The sequence below is a fragment of the Leptonotus elevatus genome, chromosome 21 (assembly GCF_054856555.1).
Source record: "Leptonotus elevatus isolate MCC_2025b chromosome 21, RoL_Lele_1.0, whole genome shotgun sequence".
Lineage (NCBI taxonomy): Eukaryota > Metazoa > Chordata > Actinopteri > Syngnathiformes > Syngnathidae > Leptonotus > Leptonotus elevatus.
Window position 1 is genome coordinate 905527 of NC_141259.1, and position 23793 is coordinate 929319.

General features: G+C 42.8%; 1 protein-coding gene across 6 annotated transcripts in view; it reads left to right on the forward strand.

Moving 5' to 3' along the window:
• Positions 1–23793, forward strand: part of trdmt1 (tRNA aspartic acid methyltransferase 1) — a 79018-nt gene that overhangs the window by 8526 nt on the left and 46699 nt on the right. For 5 of the 6 annotated variants that reach the window (XR_015092029.1, XM_086065865.1, XM_086065867.1 and 2 more), the window contains exons 5-7: positions 19162–19272; positions 22502–22573; positions 23100–23165. Coding sequence is in view for 5 of the 6 variants with exons in the window: in XM_086065865.1 (XP_085921991.1) it covers positions 19162–19272; positions 22502–22573; positions 23100–23165 (249 nt within the window). In the remaining variant the exon portion in view is untranslated. The remainder of the gene's footprint in view (positions 1–19161; positions 19273–22501; positions 22574–23099; positions 23166–23793) is intronic. The other variant, XM_086065868.1, reaches the window with a different exon arrangement.

A 23793-nucleotide genomic window follows, 5' to 3' on the forward strand; every position in this document is an offset into this window, starting at 1 on the left:
CTGCTTTTTGCAGATGATGTGGTGCTGTTGGCTTCTTCAACGATCTCCAACTCTCACTTGAGAGATTCGCAGCCGAGTGTGAAGCGGTTGGGATGAAGATCAGAACCTCTAAATCCGAGACCGTGGTCAATCAGAAACAGAGGAGAGAGTACCAACAACCTCTCCTTTCCGCATACATTGATCTGAAGGCTGCATTTGACTCGCTTGACCGTGAAGCCCTCTTGCTCCTGCTCCAGGGCATCAGAATCCCTCAGAAGTATATCACCATCCTGCGGGACTTGTATACGGACACAGCATGTACAATTCGAGCAGACGGGCTAACCTCAAAGCCAATCCGCACCAATTCAGGTGTTTTTGTTTTGTTTATTAAGAGCCCCATTAGCTCCTGTCACATCTCAGGAGCTAATCTTCCTGGGGTCTTTTCAAATTCATAACAATCATTTCAAATTAACATATAAACATATACACATCTACACTCACACACATACACTAAACAACACCAAAAAATAAATACAAATAAATGAAAGGTCAATGCAGTCAAATAACATTAAATAATACATACATAATTGTAATCAATCAAACTAAATAAATATGCTCCCATTATTTTACAATTATCCCCAAAATAAATGAATTTACAAATCCAACACTTAAGATCATTGTTACAATGCTCACATATTATTTATATAATCTCATGTCATGTTAATTAATTACTGTGTAAAAAAAAAAAGAAGAAGTTTCAACTTATTTTTAAAACTTCTCTTATTATTTTCTAATAACAAATGTCCATGGAATAAATTTCATGCAACCATAGCTCGATAAAATACAGTTCGCTGCTTTTGATTTGTTATACATGAAGGCAATACACACCTTGCTTCATTAACCTGACGTGTGCCATAACCATGATAATGAAATAAAAAAAGAAACTCTGCCATAAATAATTTCTGGGTTTTTTGTTAAAATAATATTTCTAATAAATGTTATAAAAAAAAAAAAACATGAATCTGCATTAAACTTGTAACCAAGCCAAGTTATCATGCATTGTTATCACATTTGTTTGGTATAGGCAACCCAACATAATTCTTGCTGCTGTATTTTAAACAACCTGTATTTTATTTAAATTACTTTCACTTGTGTACCACCACTGATGCATAATTCAAATATGAAAGTACCAAAGATTGAACTCGCTGCTTGGCCGACCACTAAGGAATATATATATATTTTTTACAATATTTAATAATGCCCATACTTCTTCCCATTTTTCATTTATCATGGACCATGACTGGTCCATGATAAATTAGCGTCAACTGCTACACCTAATAATTTTGCTTCTTCCACTTGTTCAATTACGCCATTTTCCTGAATTAAGTGTTACATAAGTTTCATTTTTAAACCATATTTTGAACCAAGAACCTTACATTTTGTTTTTCCAGTATTTATAAATAATTTCTCTTTTATATAGTGTGTGACTAAAACTAATTATTCATTAAAATTTTATTGAGTTGACCTATTGTTTATTCAGCAGCATACAATGTAATATCATCTGCATACATCGCCATGGTGGCATGCTTCAACACCAATGGAAAATCATCAATAAAAACAGTAAACAAAAGGGATCCCAAGCAACTTCCTTGGGGCACTCTACAATCTATCTGTTCAATTTCAGAATAACTCCCATTAAAATAAACCTCATAGTCTCTATTTTTGAGATAACGTTCTAACCACTTTAACACAGATAACTCAAATTCATGACAATTTAACTTATTTAACAACATTTTGTTACACAAAACATCAAAAGCTGCACTCAAATCTTAAAATATTATGCCAACCAACTTCTTATTTTCTATCTCTTCTAACCAATAATCGGTAATCTGAGTAAGATCAGTAGTTGTGGAGTGACCCATTTTATATGCATGTTGATAAATTGTATTCAATCCATTCTCAGAAAAATATTTCTGTATATGATCACATACAACTATTTCCATAACTTTACTTACCTACAAACTTATTGGTCTACTATTTTGCCCTGAAAATGGTTCTTTATTATTTTTAGTCAGAGGAATGATTTTCGCTGTTTTCCACTGCGATGGAAAAATATTCTGTTTTAAACTAATGTTAATTATGTGAGAGACAGGTAAAAAAAAAAAATCTGCCACTTACTTCAACAATTTAATTTCAATATTATCAACACCACAGTTATCTTTACTTGACTGAAATATATTTTTTAACATAATCTTCTGTTATTTAAAAAATAAATAAAAACACAGTCTCTAGTCTTCATAATGTAATTTCTTATTAACTTATATGAAATATTTTCATCTTTCCTCAGTTCCATGGCTTTTCGGAATTTTATTTAAAAAAAACGGATTCAAATAATTGGCAATTTCCTCTGGTTTAGTAAGATAAGTTCCATCTATCTCCAAAAAAGTAGAAGTTGACCTTGAATTTGTACCCAAAATTTCATTTAATACACCCCATAATTTTGCACTGTCTAACTTGGCTTCTTTAATCTTTTTTTTTTTTTAATAATATGAAGATTTTTCATTTTTGTTTAATTTGGTTAAAACATTTCGTAATTTACGGTATTCATTCCACCGTGTTATGTCATTTGTCTAAATTGCTTCTATTTTAACTGTATCCCTTTGCTTTATATACTCCTTCAGTTCATGATCTAACCATGGAGCTGAGACATTTCTCACAGTCCGTGTTTATCCATCACCTTATTTATCAAATTGTTAAAGACCACTACAGCCTTACATGGATCTTGTTCTTGTGTTACCTCTGACCAATCTATGCTTTTCACTTCTGCTATAAAATGATCCTCTTTAAAAAAAAAAAAAAAAAAAAAACTTCTACAAATAGTGCTGTCCTCAATTAGGTACCTCTGTTTCCCTTGTTACTGCAATCAAATTGTGGTCACGACAACCAAATGGAACAGAAAATTAGAGCATAGCTCCTCTACGTTAGTAAAGATCAAATTCAATCAATCAAAGTGTTGCAGAGTATGTACCATCGGACCTCAAATTTACTCTTGTAAATTCATTCACAAGTTGTGACAAATTACAAGTATTAACAAATTACAATAACTTATTTCTCAATGTACAACTTTCAAATATCCAATCAATATTTAGATCTCCTAAAAAATAAAGCTCCATTACGGTGTCACACACTCTGCCAAGCATTTCACATATTTGGTCAAGGTACATTAAAACAGCGGTTTTTAAAACAGGGTTACTGATGGTTGAAACAAGGTGCATTTCTGATATTGAAAAGACTTGTAAATTATAAACTTGTAATATATCTTGAATATCATTTACTTTATTTCTTTAACTACACACATTCAAATGAGCTATTTTGAAACACTTATTTTGGAACAAAATATTTTTCTTTAACCATCAAAGTCGTGTTCTATTACTAACACTCTTCTACATTGATCTTCCACAACATACAAAAAAACAAAAAAACACATCCACATATACATCTACACTCAAAATGTTCAACATTGCAATGAAACTGAATATGAGCTACGTCTGCTCCTGACGAATTCATCCTCTCTAATAAAGTGTGTGGGCTTAATTCAATACAAAAAACTGTCTTTCCTAAAATGATAAAGTTGCTGATTTTATCATAAATTCAATCCTATTCGTCTCTTAATAATCTGTCCAACTGTCCTTTTTCTAATTTGTCATTTTTATCCACCATTTTTCCAGGCTCAATCACAGTTTTATAATACATCTCAGCCTCACTACATTCTGTGAATTTTTTTGTCTCACCTTTAAAAGTTAGAATCAGTGTGGCTGGGTGAATGATGCCGTGCTTTACGTCAACACTTCTCAGTTTTGCTCTGATGTCCCAAAAGCTGGCTCGTTTCTTGGCCATCTCCGTATTAAAGTCTGGAAAGATCCTTAGCTTCATACTATGAAGATAGAGTGCTCACTCTTTTTTTCGCCAGTTTTATGATCTCCTTTCGAAGACGCGCAATCATCGCTCCATCGTTCCCTTTTCCCCTTGATCCAATCCGGTGTGCTACTTCTGGTTCTGACATCAGCTTGTTCACGAATAATTGCTTGAACAGAGAGTCCATGTAGTTGGTCGGATTGCCCTTTCTGGAACGCCAAAAACACGCAGATTATATTTGCGGCTGTGCATTTCGAGTCGCCAAGCCTTTTCACTCTGTTCCACATTGGACTTGCGCAGCGACTCTCACGTCGATTCCAACTTTGTGATCCGACTGTTCATTGTTGTCAAAGTTTCATCCACTTTGCCAAGCCTCTGCGTGCAAGCAGAAATGTCATCTGGAATGGCATTGAGTTTTTAAACCACCACGTTGATCTCCTCTCTGATAATAGTGCGTAAGTTTGCTCCCTTGTGTTGTCTGCCATGCCGCTCTCGTCCTCTGGTTTAAGCACTACTCCCACATCATTGATTTTGTTTTATTTTGAATGCACTCTTGGCTTTTTTGGAAGCATGACACAACCAATAGTCTCTTATGTACTGTCAGTAGTGGTACACCGATCACAATTTTCTGGCTCGTCACCCATCTCTGATCTTTTAAAAAGTCTTACCTGCCAATCCCGATTTTTCCGATCTCGATTTTTTTTTTCCATAACAAGCATCATACACCTTCAGAGTTCCAATCTTATTTTATTGGAAAACATTGAACAATATCTGTGAAATAATACAAACGGGTTGTTTTAACTGCAAATTAAGTAGTTCTCCGAAATAAAAATGAAAAGCCTATTAGTCATCTCAGCAGAAGACAGTGGCTGACTTTTTCAGACCTCTGAGGAGGGAGATGAGATCGGTGGAAAAGATCGGTTTATATTTAAGGGTTCGGCCGATCACTGATCCCCCAAAACTAAGGAAATCGGGGCCAATAAATTGGCCGGTAGATCGATCGGTGCACCCCTAACTATCACCAAAATATTTTTGGTCCACTACAACATATGCTCCACAATTTTTTTAAATGCCAGAGCTTGCCGTTCTCACAGTGTGCTCAGCTGCAGCACATGTGCATTGCTGATTGCTGTGCGCCAACTTTGCCAAGGCTGCGTGGTCGCCCCTAATCTGTTCAACTCTGCCGTGGACTACAGGGTCAGCTCGTCCCTCGCTCGCTGTCCGGAGGCAGGTGTCCGCCTTCAATAGACTCAAACTGATCTGGATTACGCCGATGACATTGTAATTCTTGCTTCTCTCCTGGATACTCTCTCAGATGTGCTGGTGAAATTCTCCTGGTGAGGCCTCCTCATTAGAGCTGGCCATCAACTGGACCAAGACAAAAATACAGTCTCTGTCCAACTCGCTGCGGATGCCGCCACAGGTGACGCTAGCTAACAACCAAGAGGTAGAGGTCATGAAGGAGTTCGTATACCTCGGGTCGAAGTTTATCTCAAGTAACTCCTGTGAACCCGGGATTCTCCACCGCCTCCAACTGGCCCGCAGTGCATTCGGTAAACTCTCCAGGGTCTGGCTAAGCTCCTCCATCCGTTTACACACCAAACTCCATAGCCCCACACCCGCCTCGACCATCATCAGGAGGCGGCGGCTACAGCTGCTTGGCCATGTGGCCCGCCTGGAGGACTCGGTACCAGACAAAATGGCTACTCATTGACACTTCTCGCCCACCTCCTCGCGACTGGCGTTGTCCCCGAGGCCATCCCAGGTTCAGCTGGTTGGCCCACAGTTGGCCGCCACCCGCCCTTTTCCTGCTCCTCTGCTGCTCAACCACGACAGACGCGTTCCGGCACCTAGTCGGTACGATTGGCTATCATCGGTCATGTGAAACCTTACTTACCTTACCTACGTTCTGTTCGAGGATAAGCTTTTTCCTCCGCATGTTCGTTTTCTTTCGGGTAGTGAGAATGTTGGTTATCTGAATACAGGCTGGAGACGATGAACAGTTTCTTCAAAGCTTTTATTTCTACAGAATATTCCGGACACAAGTGAGTTACAGACAATGGCTGTAGCATCTCACAAGTGCGAAGTTACAGGGAATTTACAACATTCTTATACTATCTTGAAGGGCGGTACCACAAAGTTTCCAGTAAACAGTTCAACAAAGTTAACCGGACGTGCGATAACACTCAAGGATACTATTCAGACACAGAACAAAGCTTTTTTGAGGAATAGAGGAAGTTATGCAGTCATAACTACGCCTGGCAGAGATAGCGATATCACTCAAGGCGAGGATATATCCGCAGAACAAAGCTCTACTGAGGAAATTAAAACAGTTATGACTAAATCTGGGCAGAAGACACACTTCAATCCCCCTTTTGGACTCGAAAGAGTCCGACACATGATATGAACAAAATTTTAAAAAGGTACTAGCGGCGTCATCATCGCAGACGGCTGGCGCAACATTAAGCAAGGGTTGCAGTATATGGCATTAAAGAACAATTTGATTCATTAAAATATTTTGCAGTGGAGTATGCATATGTGTACCACATGTTGATAGTTAAGGGATGTCCCCTGTCCATGGGGTGCCAGATGTCCGCCGGGGCAGGATCATGAAGGAATCGACGAAAGTGTTGTGTTGGTGAGTTGGACGATCAGGAGAGACACACTAAAACCAGGAGAGAGGCTGTTGCAAGTCTGAGCGGGAATGCCATGGTGAGACGGGAGGAGGGTCTTGCGCCCGTTCTGCAGTGATGAGTTGAACCAAGGTGCAATCGGCTTCTTCAGGACTTTAGGGTAGACTGCCTGGTCCCAGGATGAGTCACCAGGATTATTCTGCCCGTATACCGTGAACTCAACCTTTAATAGAATGATGTCAGTGGGAGCTGGTTTGCTTCTCGTTGTTGTTGGGTGATTGCCTGGTGCAGGGACAATTGCGCCAGCCGGTGTCCTTGCCGGTTGGGTGGAGGAGATGTGATACCACGTATCACCTTTTCCGTGCAGGCGAACTGCAGAAGATGTCCTCTCTGTCACCTTGTAGGGTCCTGTCCACCTGGGCTCAGACCATTTTCGTTTAATCACTTTCAACCATACATATTCACAATCATTTATTTCTGAAGGAGAATCTGGTTGTTTTTCTGTTAGCTGGGAGAAAGTAAATGTTAGTTGTTTGAGTTCTGGAGGCCCTGGAACGTGTGCCTCTTCCAATGGAGCTGTTGGAGCCGGAAATGGTCTGTTGGTATGACATTCAAACGGAGTCCAGCCTTTGGCTGAGTTTAGTGACATTCGCACATTCATTAGTGCGACAGGAAGGGCTTGTAGCCAATTAAAATTTGATGAGGCCAATGCTTTAGCCAATTTTTCTTTAATGTTTCTATTCATTTGCTCAACCTGTCCTTGGGATTGGGGATGATACACTGAATCAAATGTGTGTTTTAATCCCAATGCCTTTTCTACTGCTTGTAGATGTTTGTTTTTTAAATGGGTTCCGTTCTGATCACATTTTTCTAGGAAACCCATGTGATGGTATGTAATGATTAATCAGATGTTTTACTACGATATTTGCTGTTTCTGTTTTACAGGGATATGTCTCTGGCCATCCTGAAAATGAGTCCACTATTACCAGCAAATATCTGTATCCTGACACTGGTTTGATCATGTCAGTGAAATCCATCGAAACCACCTGACCAGGATCAGTCACGTCCGGATCATGAGTGCCCTGGGGAGGTTTAGATGTAGGCATACTGTTATACCTGCTGCAAACACTGCAGTCCTGCAGTTCACTTTTAACAATTTATCTCGTGAAAGGATGCCACCAGGAGTGGAGTCGTCTCACTGTTTCTTCCACACCTACATGGCATGTTCCATGGGCTTCAGAAATTAGATTTTTCAATTGTTTCTGAGATGGAATGCATTTACCTTCTTTTCGCCATAAACGTGCTTCATCTTTTTGTCCCCCTTTGGACATCCACACACTCTTTTCTTCTGGACTTGCTTTTTCCTGCCACAACTTAACTGTTTCTACTATCACCTCCTGTGGATTGTCACATTCAGACTCACTTACAGTTAGTTGGAGTGTAGGTCGGTACCCCGCAACCTTTTTTGCTACTCGATCTACTGATTCGTTTCCTGCCGATACAAAATCATTAGTTCGAGAGTGACCTTTACATTTTATTACAGCCACCGCTGTTGGGAGCATTAAAGCATCCCGCAATTTAAGAATATCATCCTGATGTTTAATGGGTGTACCGGTTGCAGTTTGGAAATCGTTTCGCTACCATTCTTTTAATGCAACATGAACTGTCATGTGTGCATTTGCCGAATCTGTGTAAATATTTACTGACTAGTTTTCTGCCAATCTGAGAGCTGCTGTCACTGCCAAAATTTCAGCTCTTTGTGCTGACAGAGAGCCTGAAATTCTTTCTGCTTGGACTTCTTCAAACCCTGTTTCTGTGGGTTGGGTTACTGCCAATCCAGATTGTAGGCCATCGTTGCCTTTGAAGCAACATCCATCTGTGAAAAGGATCCAGTCCGGGTTGTCAATAGGTGTGTCATAGAGTTCAGTGTGGAGTGAGTTTTCTTCTGTAGTTCTTTGTATGCAACTATGCGGTTCTCCTTTGAGCAGACCTTCAGTCATGTTTACTTCTTCATGAGTAAAGAGAATATGTGGTTGTATTAAAATTGCTTCAATTTTTCTCTGTCTTCCTCCGGTCATGGTGAAAGCTTGACTTGTGACGTACTGGACTGTACTGTGTGATGTTCGCACAGTCAGCGGGTGATGGAGAACAATGTGAGATGTTTTCTGAATCACTCTGGCTAGAGCAGATGAGAAAGAAGCGCAAATTGGGTGTCTTTGCTCGTATTTTTCCAATGGAGTTGATGCATACAGACAAACTTGTCGACTTACTTGTCGACTTCCTCCTTCCCCCTTCTGATAAAGGGCAGCAGAAACACTGCTGACCTTTTCAGACACGTCAAGATAGAACATGCGACTAATCAGGAATCGCAAGAGCTGCAGCTGTGGAAAGATGCTGTTTCAAGGAGATGAAGGAAGTGTCTGCTTCCGTGGTCCAACAAAGAGTGTTAGAAAGGTTTTCCATACCCTGTTCATTGACCATCTGTCAGAGTGGGTGAGTGAGTTCAACAACGTTTGGAACATGATGTCTGGAGTAGTTGCAAAGACCAAGAAAAGACAGCATGGTTTTGACATGTGTTGGTTTTGGGTGATGGAGAATATCGTCTTTGTGAGAGGGAGACATTCCTCTTCCGTGGCGTGAAATCGGATGTCCTAGAAAGGAAACCTGTGATCGGGCAATCTGGAGTTGAGACTTGGAACACTTAAGTCCAACAGAGGCCAAATGAGAAAGCAAAGACCTGGTGGCTTCAAGACAAGAAGTTTCAGATGGCGCTGCCAGCAAGAGGCCATCCACATACTGCACCAGGAGAACACCAGGGGGCAGTTCAAGTGGAGACAGCAACTGGCGAAGACAGTCGTTGAAGAGTCCAGGTGAAAGGACAAAGCATTGAGGCAGGCGATTGTAGGAGTAGCAAACACCATTCCAAGTGAAAGCAAAAAATAGCTTAAACGAAGGATGGAGTGGAATGCAAAAGATAGCATTAGCCAGGTCAATGCAAGTGAAATGAGTGTGGGTTGATGCAATTTCGGACAATGCCGAGTGAGGGTTCGGGACAAAGTAGGAGTTAAGACGGCCGCATTAATCGCTCGCAGGTCATGGACCATGCGAAACTTTCCAGTGTCTTTCTTCTCAACGGGTAAAATAGGCGTGTTATAATCAGAGCCGGGAATTTCACACAACAGTCCTGCTTTGAGCAAACCGTCAATTGTTTCCGAAATGCCAATCATCCCAGCCTCTTTTACAGAGTATTGGGGAACATATATTTGTCCTGGTTTCATCTGAAACACAACAGGTGAGACGTTGTAGAGACCAACATCAGTGGGATCCATGGACCACAGCGATGTGGGAAAGAAATCAAGAAGGTGACCAGCAAAATCGCTGTCGGTTGTTTCACGTCCATGGTGCCTATCCAGAAGCTGGTGCTCCAAAACGGAAGTGGGTAAAAATGTATTAGACTAAATCCAATAAGAATCAAGTGACGGGGAATAGAGCAATTGAGATTGAAATTAATTTTGCCAATCAGTGGCCTGTGTGCATGCCACAACAAACGGACCGAGATCCTCCGAGATCCTTTGCTGTGTGCTGAGGCGAGATCATCAAGGAGACATATGGGTGGCAAGGAGGCATAGAAGGATCCGGAGGATCCGCCATCATGTACCATTTAAGTTGTTCAGGAGTCAGGGACACCGAAAAGGCGACACCTGGTTTGCCTGCAAACAAATCACCCATGTTCAATTCCCATATGTTGTTTTCAATTTCCTGAAATGCCTCGCTATAGATCTCATCCCCTGATCTGTCATAGTACAGAGTGCAATGCATACAAGCTGTTACCATATCATAAGATCTGAGGTTACGAACCCAAGGTGACCAGAGAGTCCAAAAGTGCTCAGCTTCGAGCCAACCACTGGAGTTAATATCCACTCTTGCCCAGTAGATGTTGGCAGTGGCGCATGCCACAGGGCGTTGTTCAACAAGCGGGAACTGGGAGGTGGCACTGGAGGCAGAGGAGGCAGAGCAGCAATAGGTATTACATCTGGAAATTCCAGGATAAGTCCATCAGGGCTGCATTTGATGAGAGGGCATGTGGCAATGAGGAGATCTCTGCCCAAAAGATTGACTGGACAGTTAAGTGCAAACACAAAAGTATGCAAAAGAGTCTGTGAAAAACATTGAACAGTCACTGGAGTTGTCAATTACAGGGCAATTTCTTCACACAGACGCTTGAGGTCGCTGTCTGCAATCGCAGGCCCAATGACCAGGCCGTCCACAATTGAAGCACATGTCACGGCCACCAGGGGGCGCACCTTGACCCATGAATGAACCTGCTTGATACATCATGCACTCTGAACCGACAGAGGGAGATGAGATCACAGCAAGAGTGGCTTCTTCCTGCTTTTTCAGATTTTGCAACTGCAACATAGCAAGTTGTGTTTCTGTACTTTTGTGTTTGTCTACCTTAGACTCTTTTTCTTTAGCATGTCTCCTCAAATGATGTTTAAGATGTGACAACCACCGGTCAACCTCAGCACCGGGAAGATCCGCAGACTTGGAAACGCCCTTCAAAATGGCTGCTCGGAACACTTGCGAATGCAAGGCGGAGGCCGTAGGGGCGTGTCCTGTTTTCAGAGTGTAATCAGTGAGGGCCCGATCAACAAAAGCAGCGGCCTCCTCATCTGCTTTGGGAGAGAACACCAGATCTGAAATGACACACTCAGGGAGGGGAAACAAAGCGTCTAAGGCTAAAGACAAGGTCAAATAGTTTTTTCGCGTAAGAGCCTGATTATCGGAGAAAACCTAAATTTTACATTAAAATATTCAACTATAAAAGCGGACATAATTGTGTAAGAAGAACACGGATATTACCTGCTGTTAACATTTGTCCCGTAACCGCTCTCTGCACTGCTTGAAGCTAATTGGCACCACCAAATTGCATAGGCGGAAGTTTCTACATCAACACTCACATCAGTGGGAGAGAAAGGTTTGTAAAACATAGCAGAGTTACCAGTGGACGGGTCAACTTTGGCTAACATGGGTGCCTGCAAGATTTGGGAACGAGTCACATGCCGATGAGGAGGAAAAGCTGGACCTTTGGAAGATTCTTCGGGGTCTTCAGGACCTCTGGTTCGGTCCAGAACGGATTCAGGGTGGGCACCTGAAAGATTCTGGACATGACACTTTAATTCTGCTACTTGATTCTGTAACTGAGCAATGTACAACCTGTTTTCCACTTCCTCCTTCAAAGGGCCTCTAGTTGCGTGTTCCCATCGCCATCATTCTTGCTCTCGCTTTCATTTCCACAACTTTCTTAGCATTCTCTCTCACCTTTCTACCTGTTGGAGACAACCTGTAAAAAAAAATTCACTTCCAATTTTAGAGCCGCCACTCTTTTATAACACAAGCTTTTTTCCGTTTCTCTCATTGATATCACCAAACACGCAGTTGAAAACAATGTAGGAAACCATCCATTCTCGCAACACTTCCTCATCCATTTTTTTTTTTAACTGTTCCACTCACTCCCCCCGTTCTCCCTCAGGCAATACTCCCACGCACAGTAACATGCATTCCTGATTTACTCACCCAGCACACTTATTCAGAATGGTTTGGTATTTGCCGCAAATCGAACCATTTACTTTCCCTATCAAACTCTCCCTTCATTTTGTTTTATTTATTTATTTGCTTACTTCCTTATTTATTCATTATTATTAGTTATTATTTTATTTTAGTTACTTCATTAACGTCTTTTGTGGTACTGTGGCAGTAGTAAGGAGAGTATACGACTGACTGGAAACACGTCTTTATTAATCAACTGCCAACAATAGAATGGCGAATATTGCGCCAACAAGCATTCATATAAAACACACCCCCTGCTGTATGCCTACTGGGTGAGAGGCATGGTCCTAAAGTCCACCACACAGCCCCCCCCCCCCCCCGAACACCCAGAAGGGCACTCAAAAGGAAAACCTCACAGGGGGCTTCACCAGCCTGCCACATCGACTACGCAGCCCATCTCCCGGTGGAGCAGGTGAAACCTGTTGAGCAGGGGGGGCAGGCGAAAAAGGAGCAGAAGAACACTCAACATCATCGTGCGGAAACGAGGCTGGGGGCTTCGGAGGACGACCACGGCGAGGGACCCGAGCTGGCAACGGCACATCGCCTACAACCAAATGAGCTGGTTTGAGCCTATCCAACGAAACAGACTCCCTACGCCCACCCATATCAAGCACAAAATATTTAACCCCATGCTCAAGCACCCGAAACGGGCCGTCATACGGTGGCATGAGGGGCGACCGGTGGGCATCGTGGCGCACAAAAACAAAACGGGCAGACATAAGTGTCGACGGTACAAAAACCTTAGGAACACAGTGGTGAACCGGTGCAGGAGTCAGGGGCATTCCCGACAGAAAAGGCCGCGCGTCGGGACCTTCGGGCAGAAATTCATTAAGATCTTCTTTCGGAGCCGAACGCAACCCGAGCAAAACCCAAGGAAGACGATCGACCCAGTTACCATCGGAAAGCGCAGGTAGGCAGTAGTGCGGTGTACCTGCACACCCAAGGACTCCGCCAAGGCAGACCAAAGTCCCGACACAAACTGGGGCCCCCTATCCGAGGTGATATCGGACGGCGTGCGAAAACGCGCGACCCAAGACGACAGGAACGCGCGGGCTACGTCCATCGAAGTTGTGGAGGACAGGGGGACAGCTTCCGGCCACCTCGTGGTCCGATCTACTATAGTGAGCAGATGCGTAAAACCCTGCGACGGAGGGCGGGGGCCTACCAGATCAACGTGCACGTGGTCGAAACGCCTAGCTGGAATCGGAAAAGGTTCGAGGTCCGCCCTGGTGTGCCGGTGAACTTTGGCACGCTGACAAGCCACGCACGCCGCCGCCCACTCCCTGACATCCCTACGCAGTCCAGGCCAGACAAACTTTGCACCAACCAGCTTGACCGACGCACGAACGCCAGAGTGTGAGAGGGAGTGGATAGAGTCAAAAATTCTCCGACGCCATCCCAAAGGAACCACAGAGGAGAGCGGGATCGCCTTCGCGCATCACCACATCCTCAAGTTTAAGAGCCGTACCTGCCGCTTTGAGGTTGCGGATGTCAGGGTCGTCGAACTGTTCGGCAGCCATCTCGGAAAAATTAACCCCGAGCTGGACTGGACATACAATCGCGCGCGATAAACAATCAGCCACAGGGTTACACTTACCGGCCACATGCCGAACGTCTGTCGTGAATTCGGAAATGGCCGCCAAGTGGCGCTGCTGGCGGGCCGACCACGGTTCAGTAACCTTTGACATCGCAAACGTAAGCGGCTTATGATCCACATAAGCCGTGAAACGGCGCCCTTCAAGAAGGAAACGAAAATGTCGCGTCGCGAGATACAGCGTCAGCAACTCCCTGTCAAAAACGCTATACTTGCGTTCGTTATCCCGCAGCTTACGACTGAAAAACGCAAGGGGCTGCCACACATTCGCCACGAGTTGCTCAACCACTCCCCCTACAGCTATATCGGACGCATCTGTAGTCAAGGCCACCTGCGCAGTGGAGATCGGATGGACGAGGAGGGCCGCGCTCGCGAGGGCGTCCTTAGCTTGCTGAAACGCCTGTGCCCGTTGCGGAGACCACTCGAGGGGGTCTTTAGCCTTCTTGTTCCCTAAGGCACTGTAAAGAGGCTGCAGGAGGTGAGCTGCACGCGGAAGGAAGCGGTTATAAAAATTAACCATGCCCAAGAACTCCTGCAGCGCCTTAACCGAGGCTGGGCGGGGGAAATCAATTACTGCCTGTACCTTGGCAGGTAAGGGAACTGCACCCTGCACCGATATACAGCGGCCCAAAAAATCAATCTCAGTAAGACCGAATCGACACTTAGCCGGATTGACGATTAGGCCATGTGTATCGAGGCGCTTGAAAACCTGCGTTAAGTGCGACAGATGTACCTCCGGTGAAGGACTGGCCACCAAAATATCAAGATAGACGAACACAAAGTCGAGGTCGCGTAAAACACAGTCCATCAATCTTTGGAAAGTCTGTGCAGCCCCTTTCAGGCCAAAAGGCATGCGCAGGAATTCGAAAAGCCCAAACGGGGTTATCACTGCCGTTTTGGGCACGTCTACAGGCTGCACAGGCACCTGGTGATAGCCACGGACCAAGTCCACTTTAGAAAAAATTGTGGTGCCAGCCAGACGCGCGGAAAAATCTTGAATGTGTGGAATGGGGTAACGGTCATGCGTAGTAACACTGTTAAGCCGACGAAAATCACCGCAAGGCCGCCAGGAACCATCGCTTTTAGGCACCATGTGTAAGGGCGAAGCCCACGGGCTGTTAGAACGCCTCACAATCCCCAAACGCTCCATTGTAGCAAACTCCTCCCTCGCAATTGCCAATTTGGCCGCGTCAAGTCGGCGCGCGCGGGCAAAAACTGGCGGGCCAACGGTGGGGATGAAATGCACCACCCCGTGCTTAGTATCGGCGGTGGAAAAGGCGGGAGTCGTCAACGACAGAAAATCAGACAGCAAACGCTGATAAACGTCGCCCGATGCCAAAAAATTTGCGTGTGCTAATGGTCCGAGTACCCCAGCTTCACACGGGAAAGTGGCGAAAGAAACAGCGTCAATCAAGCGGCGGTTAGCAACATCAACAAGCAGTCCATTTGCACACAGAAAATCCGCGGCAATAATTGGAACCGTGATTGAAGCAACAATAAAGTTCCACTGAAATTCACGTCCATGGAAGCACACAGTCACCAGCCTAGAACCAAAGCTGACAATGGGTGAGCCGTTAGCTGCACACAGGGACGGTCCGCTGCTACTGGCCGCCTTGTCCGCGGCGGTGAGTGTAAGCAGGCTGACTTGCGACCCGCAGTCCACCAGGAAACGTCTCCCTGATGACGAGTCCGTGATGAAGAGCAGCTCGCTTTCATTGCCGGCGCCCACAGCCGCTATGGAACGCCGGCGTTGGAGTTTCCCGGAGCTTCGAAAGTGCAGGGGGGAACACAACGTCTAGCCTTGATGCCGAACCGCTGGTGGAAGAAACAGAGAGCCCTTTCGCGCCGCTTCCGTGTCACCACTCCGGCCACCGCCGTCGGGCCCGCGTCCGGCGTCGCCTCCAGGAAGTGATCGGCTGCCACACTTTGCACGGCGAATCGTCTCGTAGCCAGCAACACTCGATCCGCTTCCTCGGCCAAGGCCCGATAATCGCAGGACGCCAGGCAAGCGGAGTTAGCCAACACCGCGCGTACCGGAGGCGGTAGCTGCCGGAGGAAAATGTGCGGGAAAACGAATCCACCTTCATCCAAGCCTAACAGCGACAGCATCTTGTCCATGAGGTCCACTGCTGTGCCATCGCCCAACCCGGGCAGGGAAAGGAGTCTGTCTGCGGGTATCTCCGAGTCCGACAAACTGAACCTCCTGAGCAGAAGTTGTTTGAGCGCGGCGTATTTCCCGCTCTGTGGAGGTGCGCGCAATAGCTGCATAGCACGACGTGTAGTCAGTTGGTCGAGGGACGCCACAACCATGTAATACCTTGGCTCATCAGCGGTGATTCCTCGTAAGTGGAAAAGCGCTTCCACATGCTGAAACCATGAGGCCGGGTCGCTCTGCCAGAATTCCGGCAGCCTCGCGGTAGCGGCGACGGCTGCAAGTTGCGGGAGTTGGAGCGACATGGCCGAGGAGGACACATCTTCATCCGCTGTTCGAAACATCTTCAACGTTCGGGGTCACCAATGTGGCAGTAGTAAGGAGAGTATACGACTGACTGGAAACACGTTTTTATTAATCAACTGCCAACAATAGAATGGCGAATATTGCGCCAACAAACATTCATATAAAACACACCCCCTGCTGTATGCCTACTGGGTGAGAGGCATGGTCCTAAAGTCCACCACAGTACCATAGTTTCACATATGCCTTCTCTTTTTCCTTATTCAAAGACACTTGCTTATTCCCAAACAAAAGTGTCCGAGCCTTAATTTCTCAGAAGTGGTCAAACTATTCCTCTTAATTCAAAAGTACTTGACTAGGACCAAACAAAAGCACTTGAACCCTAATTTATCAAAACCACTCGAACTTCTTATTCTCTTATTTCTCTTCACTCAGTTATTTCTTATGCACTTATTTCTTCGTAATGTTACCCCAGAAACAAGGACTTCAGTTTCTAAGATTCTAAAATAGAACGAAACAACCTAGTATATTTAATGTCTTAGTAAAATCCAAAAACAAGGATTTCTTGTTTCTAAGATTCCGTAATGGAACGAAACAACCTTGTGTTTTAGATTTACTAATATGAATTCACTTAGATCTCTTATACTGTTTGGTCACAAATTAAATGACATGAAAACAGGTCTTGGAGTAGTAGTCAACAGACAGAAAATCAACTAGGAGGATAAATGTTCTCTTACCTTTAATTACTTTGGCGCCAGATGTTCTGTCTGTTGAGCAACACCTCAGCCCGAAATCACGTCGGGGGTCACCAATTGTTAGAGGATAAGCTTTTTCCTCCGCATGTTCGTTTTCTTTCGGGTAGTGAGAATGTTGGTTATCTGAATACAGGCTGGAGACGATGAACAGTTCCTTCAAAGCTTTTATTTCTACAGAATATTCCGGGCACAAGTGAGTTACAGACAATGGCTGTAGAATCTCACAAGTGCGAAGTTACAGAGAATTTACAACGTTCTTATACTATCTTGAAGGGCGGTACCACAAAGTTTCCAGTAAATAGTTCAACAAAGTTAACCGGACGTGCGATAACACTCAAGGACACTATTCAGACACAGAACAAAGCTCTTTTGAGGAATAGAGGAAGTTATGCAGTCATGACTACACCTGGCAGAGATAGTGATATCACTCAAGGTGAGGATATATCCGCAGAACAAAGCTCTACTGAGGAAATGAGGAAATTAAAACAGTTATGACTAAATCTAGGCACTCAGTTCCTACCCTCACCTTTGGTCGCGAGCTGTGGGAACAAGAAGAACAAGAAAGAAAGAACAAGATCTCGGATACAAGCGGCTGAAATGAGTTTCTCCGCAGGGTGTCCGGGCTCTCCCTGAGAGATAGGCTGAGAAGCTTGGTCATCCGGGAGGTATTCAGAGTCGAGCTGCTGCTCCTCCGCATTGAGAGGAGCCAGTTAAGGTGACTCGGGTATCTGGTTCAGATGTCTCGTGGACGCCTCCCTGGAGAGGTGTTCCGGGCAGGTTGTCTCCCACCGACAAGAAGCCCTGGGGACGACCCAGAACATGCTGGAGCGTCTGTCTCTCGGCTGGATTAGGTTCGCCTTGGTATCCCGCCGAATGAGCTGATTGAAGGTGGCTGGGGAGAGGGAAGTTTGTGCTTCCCTGCTAAAGCTGCTGCCCCCGCGACCCGACCCCGGATGCGCTGTAGAAAATGGATGAATGTATTATGGGCCAATCTTTGAAAACGAGGTATGTCATACAAAGACCTTCAGAAAGGTCTTTGAATACGGCATAAAAACGTCCTCTGCTTGTGTGGTGCTCTTGTAGGACTCAACAATTGCATTAAAATGCTGGTTTCAGCGATCCCGCTAGGCTTTTTTTGTACCATATTCTCTCCCCTTTCTCAGCTCAAATGAAAATAACTTGCTTTCATGTGATGTTTAATTTTAAAAAGAAAAAAAAACATACAATAAAAAAATATAACTATGTTAAACTCATTTTTACCCCCCAACCTTCAAATCTACAACACCGGTAAGTGTCTTATTAATCTCTTATTTTAAAAACAATAATCCTCTCTTTTATATTTATAAAAACTCGGTTGTATAATTAAACAAATACCCGCTTTTTCTCAATCTTCTAAAAAGCAAGGTCATTGAAAAAGACCATCCCCCATTTATCTGCTATCTAGTTCCTGTTAGACCTACTAAGTATCTTTACACATAAAATGGTCTATTTAAAAAAAACATTAATTCTCTCTTTTATGTTCAAAATAAAACTGTTATATAATAAAACAAATACCCGTTTTCTCAACCTATTTCTAAAACAATAAAAGATTTAATTCAAGCAAGGATCCTAAGACGCAGTAACAATCTTTAGCCAATAGATGGAGCAATACACCATAGAACGTCCGCTAAACGCTCACTCACACCCCACGTAGCCACGTACAATGAATTGTATTCTTTGTTTTGAAACAACCTTAAACCTAAACTCAATTTTTTTTTACAAGTTTACATGAAACCAACCCACTTTTCTTTCAAGTGATGTTTAATTAAAAAATAAAACAAAACATACAATAAAAAATATATAACAATGTTAAACTCATTATTACCCCCAACCTTATTAATAGTATTAATATTAAAAACAATAATCATCTCTTCTGTGATTAAAAAAACAAACTCTTTTATATTATAATAAAACAAATACCCGCTTTTCTCAATCTGTTTCTAAAAAGCACGAGTTAAGGATAAAGTTACTGATAAACGACCCTCCCCCATTACCTGCTATCTATTTCCTGCTGATAAACCGTCTGCTGAGTCAGTTTTCTCAATGACAATCTTTAGCCAATAGATAAAGCCAATACACCATAAAACGTCAGCCAAACGCTCACTCTCGCACCCCAAGTAGTCACAATTATATACTGTTTTAAAACAACCTTCTACCTAAACTCTTTTTTTTTTTTTTTAGTTTCCACACCCTCATAGTTAAAACCAACCCACTTTGCTCTCACGTCCTTCAATTTTTTAAACACCAGCTGCCAACGCTAGACTCATATCAACCTTCCAACCTACAGCACCGGTAAGCGACTTTTATTTTTCCTTTATTTTAAAAACATTAATCCTCTCTTTTATATTCATAATAAAACTATTTTATTTAATAAAACTAAATACTAATTTCTCAATCTATTTCTAAAAATCATATGAGTTTTTATGAACATAATGACACAGTAACAACCTTTTAACCATTAGATGGAGCTAATACACCGTAAAACGGCACTCCTTCCTGTTCTTACAATTCTTTATCTAAACCTTTCCGACTAATTGACCCCCGGAAACCTCCTCCCAACCGTCAGAAATCCACAGGCAAAAAAAGAAAAAAAAGAAAATAAATCCACAGGCAGCACCCAAACGGCACTTTCACCAAAACATAGATATATATGACACACATACACAAAACCACGCTTTATCTTTAACCGTTTCCTTATCAACCAGAAACTTCCCCCCAAACGTCATAAATACGTCAAAATAGGGAGCGGTAATCTGTCAAAGCCAATATTGACCTTTTGCATGTGACGTCACAGCCCTCATGGGAACGCCTGTATTGTAACCATTGAATCTCGTACAGTGTAAAGTCCTTTATTTAATAGATTATCTTATAAAATGGTCATATCTTGCTGTGCGGTCGGTTGTACAGACAGACAAAGGAGTAAACCAAATGTTGCTTTTTATCGCATACCTACTAATGAAGATAAAATACATTGATTGATAGCAGCAATCAACAGAAAGGACTGGCAGCCCACAAAGTATTCACGGATTTGCAGCGATCATTTTTTGCGAGTTTAGGAGATAAATGTTGTAATTAGTAGATAAATGTTCATACATTTACTAGTACACTCAAACAAACAACAAATAAAGATTGTAACAGAGGTGTCGAATTGCATGTTTCAAATCACATTAACGAGCCAGATAGTTAGCGTCCACTCCAACTGCACAAACACACAGCTTAGTTTTAAAATGTACCTTCTTTAAAACTCTTAGGTGCATTTGACTGTTTATTAATGGGGGATTTCATGTTTGTGCTTGGAGTTTTCATATTCATTCATATTCATGAAATTACTGCATATCTTGCCACTACGATAGTCATTTGTTCCATGCTACTAAACATGGTAACATAACATCATCACAATGTTTCAATATAGAACGGACTGTGTAAAAATAAGTTAGTTAGCATGATAAACAAGTTTTACCTTTGCATTACAAAGTATATTGTCCCCCGGTGTGAGCGTAGCATCTCGTCTCAGAGACTCAGTCAGCAACAAGCTTTTGAATCAGCCCCGGTGGAAGGAGAAGAGATGGCATTGACTACATAATGATATAGGTCGTGCGCTGTGAATTCCGGCAAAGTCGGCAATGTGATTAACTAGTAAAAACAGCATGCAACAGAAGGTAAGGGGCTGTTGTCAAACTAGCAATCTCCAACTTAAGTAAATATCGCGCTCTATGAGTCCCGACTAAATGTGCAACTTCGACTGGTTCCATGGCTCTATGGGCAATAATAACTTTTAATTTGTAAAATAGCAGTCGCTAAGTCACTAAGTCGCTCCGGGTCACGTCCACTTCCATTCAACAATCATTTCCTTCCGCCGTCCGTCATAGGGCAGTCACGTGATCACGTGATGTCAGTGCAAATGGTCAATAATATTATGGGAGGGACTAAATTTTAAATAACGAAGGCTGATTGGACGAGTGGAGGGGTTACACATAAGGGGGTAGGATACATTAACATAATGGACGGTGATTGTTCGAGGGGCCATGCAAAACGGGCGTGGCTTAACAAAAATAATGCACTCTGATTGGTTGTGGGCGGGGCACCTGTCATTTTTTACATATGTCTTGTCATTCGTTGATTGGTCGTCTCCCTCCGTGAGGTTGTGGGTTCGATCCTCATCCCTGGTGACCATGTCGAAATATCCTTGAGCAAGACAATGAACCCCGATTTGCTTCCAATGGACCTGGCAGCGCCTTGCGTTGCAGCAGTCGGCCATTGGTGTGTGAATGTGTGTGTGAGTGGGTGAATGTGAGGCTTAAATTGTAAAGCACCATATGGTGTGCTTAAAGCGTTGTATAAAAAGCAGTCCAAGCAATCCATTTATCTTTTTTTCACATCAGTTAATCTTCCCATCCCTAATATAGTGTAAGTGTACCCTCACCTTTCACAGGTCACATGTTCCAAGCCCCCTGAGCAAAAAGGTAAATTTCCACAAAGTAGAGGTTGTCTTTTTTATATATATATATATATATATATATATATATAATTATTTTTTTTTTATTATTATTTTTTTTTGGGGGGTATGCCTCTATTAAGCCATCACGAACGCCCCCACATGGCTCCCACACTTCTAAACACTTGTTACACTTAATGAATTTTACTTTTAAAACACAAATTGTAGAATAAATACCGAGCTGCTGATTATAAGTGGTGTTCATAAATCAATATATGCAGATGCATGCTCCACACCCCGGCAGCACACAAGAATGATGACTACGAAACGTCTGCTTAATAACTACGTTCAGGTTCTTCATTTTTATCTTAAAATGGCTTACCTTAATCAGAAGCTTGGTTACAAATGTCACAAATAGTTACAAATGAAAATCCGTGATAGAGTGAATACGCAATAACCGAACCGCGAAGTAGTGAGGGAACACTGTATACACTATAAACTACACAGATTAACTTATGTTGGACAGTAATATCTCAGTATATTTAGGAACGTATAGAAATACAATTTCTATTTAGCAGCTAGCATGGCTATAGAGCACAACTTTAAGCATTTAAAAAGAACGTTGTTAATATTTACTGAATATACACTACAGCCATATGTCACTTTATTTACTGTACATTATATTATTTTAGGAGATAACTACACATGTCCTGAAGTGTATTTTTGATTCCATCATTCAGTTGAACTAGTCCTTGAGTTGCATTCTAAAAAGCACGAGTTAAGGATAAAGTTACTGATAAACGACCCTCCCCCATTACCTGCTATCTATTTGTTGTTGCTATTGAGTTGCAATGCTGAAAAAAAATGGCTCCAAGAGTTGTGGTGTACTTGCATGATTCGTCACATCACTGTTTGGAAATCAACGCTGTTCCAGTTTTAAGGATGTGTTAAGTGATGAGCTTTCAGTTTGAATTACCTTCAAATTATATGATGTGTTGACATAATTTGTTGAATGACTGAATAAAGTTAATTACATTACTCACAATAAAATGTTGAGATTTTATTCATTTGTATTGATCTTTGTAGGCAGGGACTCCAACGCGGTATTGCTGATCCTAGGACCAAGAGCTTTCTCTACATTCTTAATCTTTTGCCAAGGTATTTTTTCCTCAAGTTTGTATTTATTCAGTATGTAGGGTGTAATGCTCTATGTATATGTATATCGTCCTGAGAATATGGACAAATATAGTGTGTGTGTGTGTGTGTGTGTGTGGGGGTGTGTGTGTGTGTGTGTGTGTTTAAATTTATAGAATATCTTAGTCTCTATACATGTATGTAGTATGTGTAATAGGGATTTCACAATAATCTCAATATCGGGGGATTTTGTTATTACCTTTTTTTTTATTTTTTTGTGGCGTTCTTGCCCCAAACCTAAGCAACCCCCCGCCCCGCCTTTTTTGGGCAAAACTCATGTTGAATGATTTATCAGCGAGTCAGTATGTAGAAATGTAACTACTGAAATTTCACATTTGCAGGATTTTTGTGAGGGGGCGGTGGGCGTGGGGGTTTAACGTACTATTGTACTGCTCACTGTTAAAGTTATTTTGTTGGGTTTTCCTGCAATCTGCTTCTCACAAGTGCCTCACTTTTTGTCTTTATTATATGTGTATGTCATGGTGGCAAGGCTGAGTCAGCTTCCCCGCTTCATCCTGCTCGAGAATGTGAAAGGTTTTGAGAGCTCCTCTGCCAGGTAATATTTTCACTAGGGATGGTACGATCCGATCCACTGGATCGGTATCAAGTCCGATTAAGACCAAAATGACTGGATCGATATTGATTGTTTTTTTAAAGAAAAAAAAAAAAGATCCAATCCATTTGCCCAAACTATAACATATATGCTCAAATTCCCATTGCACGGCATCCCATCGATCACATAGATGAGCTTGCTGCCATGGTGCGGTTTGTGCGCATTTATTTTTCGTTGGTCTCGGCAAGTTTGCCTTCGTGCCTCCAGACCCGACCGAAGATGAACTTGCCGAGAACAACGAAGAAGAAATTGGCACGCACTCGTCATATGCATGCACATGGCAGTGATGGAAACGGCAGTGGAACTTGGTTTAATTAATAAATGAACAGTTGCCTCAGTGCAACAGTTACAATTAGGGATGTCCCGATCACACTATTTGGCTCTGAGTTTTTGATTTTAAGTACCTACCGATACAGAGTCCTGATCTGATACCTCAGCAATGCATTAAGGAAAAAAGTGTGAATACATGTGTGTGAGAAGTTCAAATTTGCTTGTTTTTAAGCACTAAATTGGATATTGGATACATACTCAAAATGTGAATTGGTTCAACTCGTTTTTTGCACGTTATTGG